This window comes from Pempheris klunzingeri, chromosome 8 (genome assembly GCF_042242105.1).
Source record: "Pempheris klunzingeri isolate RE-2024b chromosome 8, fPemKlu1.hap1, whole genome shotgun sequence".
Classification (NCBI taxonomy): domain Eukaryota; kingdom Metazoa; phylum Chordata; class Actinopteri; order Acropomatiformes; family Pempheridae; genus Pempheris; species Pempheris klunzingeri.
Genome location: NC_092019.1, coordinates 22,538,948 through 22,550,575, shown reverse-complemented (window position 1 = coordinate 22,550,575; position 11,628 = coordinate 22,538,948). Strand labels below are relative to the sequence as shown.

Here is an 11,628-nt window from a genome sequence, read left to right as displayed (position 1 = left end):
ATGTCATCAGTTCACAAGCAGTTCAGAGTCATAATGTACTAAAGCAGATAAATCACTGTGTCAGGTGTGTTTTTGAGTTGTTTCCCACTGGGCTGAGGGTCTCATGTGTGGCCTCTTGGATCTTCCAGAGGAGGAGATCCACACTGAGCCATGTCCCCTCTCTGTCTGTGCTGTTATTCTGCAGTGACGCGTGTTGCAGTACTGGACCCACTTGTGAAACCACCGTGTGCTTCCTGCTGCTGCTGACTAACCTGCAGCTTGATGTCACCTGTTGAAGCTGGGAGCCGCAGACGTCATCCACGTTAACGACCAACGGCCAAATCGTGAGCGACAGCACCGCGGACCAATCAGGTGAGCGCTCGTGACAGGTGTCGCTCAGCGGTGGACCATTAGGAGCGGACGAGGGGCGGGACAGACAGACTGACGTTACGTCGCAGCCTCTGTAATGGCAATTGACAGAGGGTGAGGAAGAAGAGGGGAAACTTTTTCAGCTACTAGTTGCTGTCTGAGTTTTTCTTTACGCCTGGTTATCAACAGCAGCATCGCATTCTTCTTCTCTGACGGCGATTCCTCGTTGTTGTTGTCGTCTGAGTGAGAGCTGACCGTGTTTCGCGTGAGGCTAAAGTCGGTGGTCTGTCGGTCTCGAAGTAGCTGAAATACACCAGAAGTTTGTTCGACTTGAGTAAATACGCAGAGTCGCCGAAGAGGAGAAGCTATGACTAACAGAGAGGACGAGTACGACTATCTTTTTAAAGGTGAGCCGCTGTTTGTCTCTTAGCTAGGTAGCTAATTTTCGACCCCAAGCCTTACGTACACCTGTGAGCAAGTGTCATTTGATGCCGAGGTGTTGACCCGCATGCCTAACAACAAGGTGTCAGACGACATTTACCAGACCTGGAGACAAAGGCACCTGCTGTGAGCTGTAACTTTGGCTGTTGGTAGTTGAGACGCAACTTCCGACATGATGCTATAGCCGCCCAGCCATATGAGTGCAAAACTAACAAGGACTTTTATGTATCGCATTAAGTAGCATCTGTGGTGGAGTCATCCTCTTGCAGGCCGATGATGCAACGCAACCATCTTAGGATGCGGTGTTTAGTGGGGAGGGGGGGGTCACAGGCTGTAACAGGACGACAAATAACAACTGCCTCCATCCAGATTTGCTAAAAGAGGAAATGGAGTATAATTAGTTTTGTACCTGATGCCTCCATAGTGTTACTGGAAATCACCCGTGTTCATTGTATGAATGCTCACACAGGTCTCGGCACTTCTGGTGACCAGGTATTTTTAACCTCCTCTCCATAATATGCAGAAGCCCTTTACCTCAATGTGTCACCTGGTCAAAAAGGTTTTGTGATGGAGGGGAAAGTGATCGAGCCCATATGGCAGTTGTTCATAGCTGTACCTGGTCATAAGCAAGGGGAAATGAAGTGCTCACAGTCTGTTCAAATACAGAACACAGAACAGGCATGTGTCGTCAAACTGGAAATACCTGTGTGTGTGTGTGTGTGTGTGTGTGTGTGTGTGTGTGTGTGTGTGTGTGTGTGTGTGGACAGACAGACAGACACAGAGAAGCTCTGTGTCTGGGCATAGTAGAGAAGATGAGATCTGCTCACTCACTCGTGCTCGGATTAAATGACATGACTTATGGTGGCCAAGTAGCAAAGTTATCTGAATCATGAGCAGCGGTGCAAGGACACACTGATAAGGTATCGGCTGCCATTCAGCCTGTTGCTCGAACCAGGAAAGAGCTAACGTGATTGTTATGGCTCCCCTTTGTTCCTACAGCCTCCTTTTGTCCCCTGCCGTTGGATAGCATGAGTCAACTTGGGTGAGCTCTCAGTGAGTCACACAAACCTTAACCTACTGATGGAGACATCAGCGCAGATAGCCATCCTCTCTTTTTTCGTGCTGCTCATTGTCATTTTAGTGATGTGTACGAGCCTCAGTACTGGGTGTTTGCTTTGTTTGAAACTTTGCAATCTTGCTCTAAACGCTCCACCTCTGGTCCCAAGACATCTCTTTTTAGATTAAAAGCACATTTCACAACCCAACTGGGCTCAGATCCTCAGTGTTATTTAGTTTAATTCTTCATTCCTACATTCAGCCAGTCATTGGCTAGGTTACATCAGTGGGTACTGGGCTGTATAATATAATAGAGAGGTGACGTATCTTTTTAGTCAAAGAATGCAAACCCAACAATAGGTTAGTGAATGGGTGTGTAGTGCAGCCATGATGATACCTGTCTGATGGCGGAGGACCTGGAAATGGTTGCATAATGATTTTTGACCTCCACCCAAGATCTTTTGTGTCCAATCAAATGGAGAATGAGAGCCACACTGATGGGATGTGTTGTCCCCATGCGTTTTCCATATTTAGATTTTAAAGTCTAAATAAGCCAGCTGTTAATGTGGGCAGGTTTCTACTTGTGTGTGTGCTCCGCCATAGTTACACTGACAATCTTTAATACACAGTTTCCCTAAAGAATGAGCAGGATTGCTTAAATGCAAGTGTAGACACAGTGGACGGTTTGTTAATGCAATTTCAACATTCCATAACAAGTTCCTATTTCCTAAGAGCCGGGCGGTGTGCTGGTGTGGTAGGTTCCTTTTGACCGACTGACTCACCTGATAATTGTGGAAGTACTTTTCTGACACTCACTCACCCTTATAGTGACGACTGTTTAAGTACATTTTAGGGGAAGGTCCAATGGTTTTTATCAACATAATCACACACGACACATAAAGGAATAAATTGTAAATATAGTAAGTTACTCCTCTCAACCCATGTCAGTAAAAACTGGAGTTTTAATGTTAACCAAAACAAGGTTTGTCCAAGTGGGTGTCCATTGTTAGGGATGTTGGCAGATTTGCTGGATTTTTCTGCTTCTGCTAACAAAAGCAATTCGAAGGCAGGTTTAGATATAACTGCTGCATTTTGTGCTTGGCAACAAACTTCAGCAGAGTCTTGGTGGAGACTTAAGTGTATATTAAGTTTTAGTAGTTAAAACATTTATTTTGCAGTTAATTTTTAGATCATGTAAAGCCTTTAAAATAGTTGTTTGATAACAGGTGATGACATTTATTTGAGCATTCCTGCGTTATAATCTGTGTCTGTTCTCTTGAAACGTATGTAACTTATTTACCCTCCTGCAGTCAAATTCTGTTATGACTGAAGTACATTTGACCGGTGAAATCTGCAGGGAGTCGCTGGTTTAACCTGGATTCATGTGCTCAATCTGTGCATTTCCTGAAAAGAGCAGGTGGTTCTAATATTTTGTATACTCAGTGGGAGTCCCCTGAGTTTCTGTACTTCCTCAGCTGGGAGCCACATATGTGCGTCATTGGCAAGGCAGGCTATCTAATAGAATGAGAATCAAATTTAATTTGAAAAAGTCAACCCATCCTTTTCAGTGTAGCTTATTTGTGGTTTTATGAACTGTTACACCAAAGCTCTGCCATGAATCATGTACGATCTATTCTCCATATGTATTTTCCGTCCTGGGAAATTAGGTTGTCGTGCTGCAGTGATCTGTCAAAACTGTTAAATTAAAGAAAGTGTGAAAGGACCATTTTGTTTGCAGGTAGAGTCTCAGCACACCGTGTGACTGTGTTGATGTCGATGGTTCCTCTTTCTTTCCCGTTTTTTGCTGTAGTGGTGTTGATTGGAGACTCAGGTGTGGGGAAGAGTAACCTGCTGTCCCGATTCACCCGGAATGAATTCAACCTGGAGAGCAAGAGCACCATCGGGGTGGAGTTTGCCACCCGCAGCATCCAGGTAGAAGGCAAGACTGTCAAGGCTCAGATCTGGGACACCGCTGGACAGGAGCGATACCGAGCTATCACTTCTGCGTGAGTACAGGACATAAAAGCCTACATGGAAACACCATCACCGTTCAACACATAGATGGCGATAACTACGTCACGTAGGTACGTGCTCACTTGAAGGAAAAAGTGGGTCTTTTTAATTAAGTTCAGCATACATAAAGACACTCACAGGTCAACATTAAAACAGGCAAGCTCCTGATATAGATACGTACTAACCACAGGAACTTCAAAGAGCCTCTTTTACTTTGCCTTTTTTGTCCAAACTGTTATTCACAATCACACGAAGTTTGGCTGCATCATAAATGACTTGTGCTCTAGTTTAATAAGGGTTGTCTTATCATTTGTCAAATTGCTAGAAAGAGATGTTCGGAAGTGATTAAGGCTACAGAATGCACCTTTTTGCCTTGGGGCAAGAAGTGTTTTGTTAGTCACAACTTCCTCCACCTCAAAGTCAAGTTCCCGTCCCAACATTTGTCACTGCTTCCCGAATGCCTGTGGGGGCTTAACACAGTACATGCCAATGCCTCAGAGCTGGCTGTCGCATCAAGGTAGACAACTCAACTACAGACAGTGAGCACAGCCAGTCCTTAATTAAAACAAATAACGTCTGTCAAAAAATCACGTGGCCTCACTGTTTTATTTACTTGTGTTTCTCAGTTTCTAGCATTGTTGTTCATCAGATGTCATATGACTCAAAGCTGACTGAGCCCATGCTACACGCGGAAATCCTAAAATCAACAAGCTATGACAAGAAGAGGTTGTCCACTCCAATTTATATTCTGCTCCTGTCCTCTCATGTTGTCCAGGTACTACCGTGGAGCAGTTGGAGCTCTCTTGGTTTACGACATTGCCAAGCACCTGACGTATGAAAACGCTGAGCGCTGGCTGAAGGAGCTGCAGGACCACGCAGACAGCAACATAGTCATCATGCTAGTTGGCAACAAAAGTGACCTACGCCACCTCAGGGCGGTGCCCACAGATGAGGCCAAGGCCTTTGCAGGTATTGTCACTGTGGTGTGTGTGTGGGAGAGAGGGAGAGAGAGAGAGACGGAGAGAGAGAGGGGGGAGAGAGGTGGAAAGAGAGAGGTGGAGAGAGCGAGAGAGAGAACAATATCTAGCCTGTTCATGCCTCTTACTCTGCCTCATTAGATTATTGCCAGGTTAAATCTTTGATAATAAGCATAGATGGACTGCCCTGCTAGCTTTTTAAGTAGGTCCTTAAATACTTTATAACATATCATGCATGTCGAGTCAGTGACTTTCATTAATGCTCATACTCGTGTCATCATTTTCCTCTCCGTTTAGTTTGTACTGTTTTTTACAGCAGTCTTGGGCACTCATTCAAGTCAGAATTGTTTGCACTGTGATACTGCAAGGCATTTTACATAAATGACATATGTCCTTGGCTTGGATGTGTTTGAGTACATGTAAGAAAGCACAGCACAGGTCAGAAGCTTTCTTTCAGAACGCATAGATTTTTTTTTAGGCAGCCTTGCAGTTCACCGAAGTGGAATGAAAGTATAATCATCAACCTTTTGACACTGTTATTATTTTAAAGTGATTAAACCACGTGTTTACTCCTGACCTTGAGTTTATTGGCTTGTGTCAGAATCAGTGTTTCTCCTGCTTTAACTGGTAATGGCCCCTGCTAGGACTGTCATGTAGTCCTGTTGATTAGATTGATTAGAGCAAAGCAATACGTTTTTGGTTGCTAGATAAATAATGTTTTTGCTAGTTAGTGCTTTCTGATGGTACTGACTGTATTTCTATACCACTGACCTAATTTATGATGCCTACTTTACAATGAAGACTATGTGGCGTACACGTCCATGCAAAGTATATTATAATGCCATGCATAAAGGGTTCTTCTCAAAGAACACTACAACAACACTAGACCAGTCTCACTTGCACCACGATGTGACAATCACCCCCTCTATGAATAGTGATACTGTTATACTAAATTTTGATTTTGTTCATAATCTCCTTTCTGCTTGCAACTGCAATATACAGATTGCAAGGAATGAACAAATCGAGAAAATGACAGTGATTTATGATTAGTACTGAAACAAGTAGATGATTAACCACCAAATTAATTGACATTGATTTATTTGCTTGATATACTATATTGATGCAGTATTCATAATGAATACTATTGTGTATGGGTTCAATTAACAATTATTTCCACTATCAATCATTATTATTACTTGGTCTCTAAAGCATCAGAAAACAATGAAAATGTCCTACGGCCACAGGTGATGTAATCAAATGTTTTGTCTGACCAACGGCCTAAACCCAAAAGCTATTCATTTCACTATAATATGTTCAGAAGAGCAAAAGCAGGAAACTCTCACAATTAAGAAGCTGACATGTTATACGAAGTAGATTGAAAGATATTTTTACTTGTAGGAAATGCAGAGGTGTATAATTTAGAAATAATGATGGCCAAATTCCATTTAGCTGTTTCACTTTCAGGGTCTGGGTATTGTGCATGCAGGGTCACTGTTTCACCGTCATGACCTACTGGGACACACAAATTAACAAAGTCAGTTAGATCAATATCAATCAATCATATTGTGTAAAAGTAAATTTGTTATTCAAATAAAATACCGAAATTAATCCTGCCTTTGTTTATATATATGTGATGCATATAAGATTTAGTATAACCTTTAACCCAGCAGACCATATTCCATAAAGTTTTTTTTTATCACAGTGTAAACCATTACATTCTTTACTTATGGTAAATCTGCATTGCCATGCAGACCAGTCAGCTGTCACACAGCCCATTAAACTTTCTATAATTACAAAACCGTTCACAGTAAACAATCAGACAGGAAGCGGCTGAAATGACTACATTTCAGAGGAGAACTCTGGAGTGAGTGCATTATGCAGAAGAAATCAATGGCTGAATCAGTGCCGTGTTAATGCCCGCGCAGTACACCTCAGCTCAGTGTAGTTATTAAAGTTAAAAATGATGGAGGCTTCTAACACATTGTGGCATTGTGTTCTTGTGTGTTTTGCAGAGAAGCATGGCTTGTCTTTCCTGGAGACATCAGCGTTGGACTCCTCTAATGTGGAGCTAGCTTTCCAGACAATTCTCACAGGTGAGTTTCCCATTGGTGCTTATTTCTCGCCATTTTTTTAGTGTTCATATCAAGCCACAGATTGAAATTGGATTTGATCCTGAAGGGCACTGATGTCTAAGGCCTCTAAGCCATCTAATGATAATGCTTTATACGGTACATACTGTATATTGATTTGTCTTGAAGTGTTGCATTTCGATCCAGTGTTTGGTGTTAGTGTTTGGCACATAACAGCCATTGTCTGCCACTAGATGGCAGCAAAATCCATCTCATCAGTTCCCCATGCCCAACACTGATGTGCAGTCTGTGGCGAGAATACCCCCTGAATCTTTTTTAAGGTCAAAAATATGGGTAATTGGCACACTGAAAGACCACTCAGCAAGTCAGTCCTGGTGAGAGCTGCTCATGAAGATAGTTCATTGCCAGCAAACCACTAAGAATCTGTGTTTGTGGTCACAAATCCACTTTGACCCACTGCACCAGATGCATCTGTTCAAGAAAGAAACTCTGTTACTGGTTCACAGATATGTTTTCTCAGGTAAATGTCTATGAGCAATTTCCCCTGGGGGCATATAGCCACGCTAACAAGTGCATTTGATGTTGGAGATTTGGTAAACGGAGAAAAAAGCAATTGTTGTGACTGAGTCAACCCCTGGAGTGCCAAAAGGGACAATCCAACATTGAGTGGTGCTTCCACTTCAACTGCTCCTGGGGCTATCAGTCTGCAAGTATGTGCCACTTGCTGTTCTGCCTCTGTTCCATGTTCAGTTCCCAGATGCCCCTGCTTGACCTGTTTGAGTCATGCACAAACCACAGCTGTATTGGTAATTTCTAATTCATAAAAACTTCAGACGAGCAAGCTGCATTGAGCCAACATGAACAATTAGCTCATTAAGGGAGGAGAAGAGAGGAAGTTAGCAGTGCTTTTGCAGGCTGGTATGATCTGAGCTTCAGACCCAGTGGAGCAGAGAAGACGTCACATGTGTGGATATCAACAGCAGACAGATCCTAGGTCAGAAGGGTCAGCCTGGTGGTTTGTCTGTATAGGCACAGCACTTGGTGCTGTGAAGGGTCTGTAGCAGTGAGTCATTGTTTCACCACCTGACGTGTCACGTCACAGTCAGCCAGGAGTTTTGTTTTGCTTTAAACTTTTTTGCTTCATAGGCAGTTTTTATTTCAGGACTGTTTTGTTCCACATCTGGCTGTAGTTTGGAGTTAAAGAGGCAGTATGCAACAGTAAGTCAGAGCAATGTTTGCACCTGTCCTGCTCTGCTCTCTCAAGTTGATCAATTGACCACACTTTGGCATCTAAGCCAAAGTTTAGCCAAATGGCATTCAGAAATGCATTGAAGGGAAAATGCTGGTCACAGATAAACTGCAAAAAAACACACACTGAGCCTCAGCTGGGTGTTTGAGCAGCTCTCGTCTGCTAAATATCTAACTTTATTGTATTTGCTGCTTACCAGCATGATAATGCAGAGTCACAGAAGAAAGACCCACAATATAATATTATTATATTGTATATATTTCATATAATATTTCTTTAGGTATTGCAGTTTAAATGTAAAATGCATTGCATATTGTAGGTTCGGGGAATGCCTAAGATGAGACTTGGTACTGCCACATGACATAACGATGCCAGTTTAGGATGGAAAGAATCCGTCGCTGCTGCCAGAAGTCTGGATAGAACAGTTGTTGTTCAGTTTTGCCATGCTGTTTGTCCTTATCACAATATGTTCCACTGTTGGCTGGATTTATGCATCTACACATAACTCATTCCCTTTCACCCTTCTCTCCATCACAGCCATCTACAACATCGTGTCACAGAGGCAGATGTCAGGGCGAAGCGACTCAGACTTCTCACCAGCCTCCAATGTAGTGCCCATCACCGTTGAACCCACCCAAAACTCAGCCAATAAGGGTGTCTGCTGCCAGACCAACTGAGACCTTACCACTGACGACCTCCTTCACCTCCAGGCAATTGGAGAAACAGCCAGATAGACAGAGACAGACAGATGGACAGGGACAATGGAGAGGCAGGTAGAGCGAACCATCTTGCACAAGGACACTTGTACTGGGGAGGATTTGTCCATTGTCTGGTCAAGAAAACTTAATAAAGTATGAAGAATGAAGGGGACCAGTGAAGGAGGGATAGTCAAGAAGTTTAGATAAGCAGAGGGGGTTGGGGGGGTGGGCATGAGGGCAGGTCAGTTTAAATGGGAAGAAGACAGATGAGATGCACTGTAACCAGTGCATTAAGGTACATGATCAGAACAGATTCACCGTCTAATGAAAAATTTAACACATTATAAGCTCCCTTTTGTATCCCATCACGATTTCTGTCTTTGCAAACCGTCTCCTTTTGAACGCTCTGTTTTACAAGTCAGTAAATGCTTTTCCCTCAGTTCCCCATGACCAGGATATTGGGCAATAAAATCCACATTCAAAAGACTGAACTGCAAACCCCTCTGTCACCACTGTCATTTCCATTTTCCCTGAATGTATAATATTTACAAAAAAAATGTCCCTTACAATATTTATTGAACACTAGATCTTGTTTGGCCAAAGGGTTTGCAATTTAACACTAATTGGTTGAGATTTTCCACACTGGTCGCTTCGCAGCAAAGGGAGCCTTCTTGCTTTTTGATGCTTTTGCTTTGCCCACCATCGTGTCTCTTTGTGAAGAAGCTTGTAAAGACAGCTACCCCTCACTAATGGAGGAGCAAGGGCTTTGAGTCATTTCTCCTAAATGCACATGCAGGAATTTGGTTGAAGCTGCTTGGTTCAGGTTGTGTTCCACCAGACCACTCAGAGCAATAACATCCCTCCCAAACAGTGACATGTTATTTCTTTTTGATAGCTTTTGATCTTTGTTTGGAAGGCTTTCCTGCTCTGTGCACACTTTGTACTCCACAGATGAGTCATGCTCTTGCAAGTTTTGCACAGCATTAACTCTAAATGAGATGGGATGGCTGCATCGCATGTCGGTGGGATAGACACATTGGCTCTGCTGATGACTGTTTCACCCCTGTCCCGAACCGTTCGGTGTAGTGGGAGAGGTCAGGGAATCGGTTTAAATGCATGGACAACCCTGTGCTATTGCTGCTGCTGCCTGCTAGCTGGGATAGATGGATAGATGGATGGATAATGTTTCAGGGGATGAGGTAGTGAGGGCACTCAGCCCTGCCCTGCTCCTGTGGTCTCTGATGTACCCGAGATGGCTTGTTTTACTGTAAGTGAAATCCTCCACTGCCTGCTCACCTACTCCTTTCTGTCTTTCTCTACACTGTATGTAACTGGAACAGGACTCTGCCTTCTGGGATCTCCCTGAGGTCTGCCCTTGCTCTCACTTGTCTTTATTTCCTGTGGAGGGGGCGGGGGTTGTATTCAGGAGCCAGGATTGGGTTTGTTAGTATCTAATAGTTTAATAGAGGAGGAAAAGGAGAAAGGATGGTAGTGTTAGGAGGGGCTTAATTAAATCCAAAGGTTATGCACACAGATGGTGTTTATCCTGCTGATGTGTTTCCACATCAACACTGACTTCTGTTGACTTCACAGGTCTTAAACTGGGTGGTGTAGGTTAGGGCTTTTTAACATTTATTCTAATATATGTATATTTGGACTGCATATGTATAAATAAATCTCATTTGTTATAGCCTGCCTCTTCTCATGTCTTTTAAGCAAGCTGTTTTTAAACAATTAAAGAAGCTGGCCACTTCATTAGCGAATCAGGTTAGCAAATTAGGTGATCACAGAATATTGAATTCAGAATTATTTCATTCAGACTTTCCACTTTTTGATAACGCAAACACATTTGCTGGAAGATGATACTGTTCCTCTCATCACTGGGATTAATTAGTCAAATTATCATCAAAAAGATCAATTTAGCAATAAAAAACTAACCTCAAACAAAAAAAGACATTTGGTTTCAATTGGAGATCATTTCATTTTTGTTTTATTAGAAACATTTACAATACATCTTGAATCTTGGAAAAATAACAAAGAACCAGAACTAACATGGCGCAGATACAATAATAATAATAAAAATGTCTCCAAAAAATGTAATTCACAAAAAAACATGTGCTATAACAAATAAACCTGCAATATCACATGCCTCGTAAACGGCATGGCATACTGTAACAGAGTTCAAAGACTTCTTTTTTTTTTTTCTTTTTTTTTTTCCATCCATCAAAGTTGACTGTCAGCCACAGAGGGCCACACTGGCTACCCTCTTTCAATGTTCACAGAGAAACCAGAAACTACTGCCAGGTGATGCTGGCCCAAAAACTAATGCACTACGACCACTATTAGACCGGTATGAAACACCTCTACTGTGCTGGAAAAATTGGAAACGCTACCATAGACAAACTGTCAGACTGTATTGGCCTCTTTGGAAAAGGTTGCGAGTTTCACCAGCAAGCGTCACTTCAGTCCCCATCTTTGACGTGCAGCAGCAAATGTGCCATTGTAGTGTTTTTATCAAGTGTTCTTTTAAAACTGTATCAACTCTCACACAACTGAGAACTTCAAGTTAATATATATACATATATATATATACACATATATATATATATGAGGTGCAAACAGTCTTTCATCATCAACAGGTAACTGAGAATACAAAATCCAACTTTGATGTGGGGACTGAAATGATCTCCTTGCCTGGCTCCAAACTCATGTCAACTTTCCAGTTTCCAAAGAGACTCCAACTATGAAAATCTACA

The 11,628-nt window shown here is 42.5% G+C and overlaps 1 protein-coding gene across 1 annotated transcript; it reads left to right on the top strand.

Moving 5' to 3' along the window:
- The first annotated feature begins 438 nt into the window (after nucleotides 1–438).
- On the top strand, nucleotides 439–10,562 carry rab11al (RAB11a, member RAS oncogene family, like). Its single transcript, XM_070834740.1, has 5 exons — nucleotides 439–755; nucleotides 3,656–3,851; nucleotides 4,634–4,827; nucleotides 6,848–6,928; nucleotides 8,712–10,562. Exons 1-5 carry the CDS (start codon nucleotides 716–718, stop codon nucleotides 8,849–8,851), a joined length of 651 nt encoding a protein of 216 aa, XP_070690841.1. The 5' UTR covers nucleotides 439–715; the 3' UTR covers nucleotides 8,852–10,562.
- Nucleotides 10,563–11,628: the final 1,066 nt, after the last annotated feature.

Coding starts and splice junctions, on each gene's coding strand:
- rab11al (XM_070834740.1), top strand. CDS start 716: ATGACTAACAGAGAGGACGAGTACGACTATCTTTTTAAAG. Junction 3,852..4,633: donor TACCGAGCTATCACTTCTGC/GTGAGTACAGGA, acceptor CATGTTGTCCAG/GTACTACCGTGGAGCAGTTG. Junction 6,929..8,711: donor TTTCCAGACAATTCTCACAG/GTGAGTTTCCCA, acceptor TCTCCATCACAG/CCATCTACAACATCGTGTCA.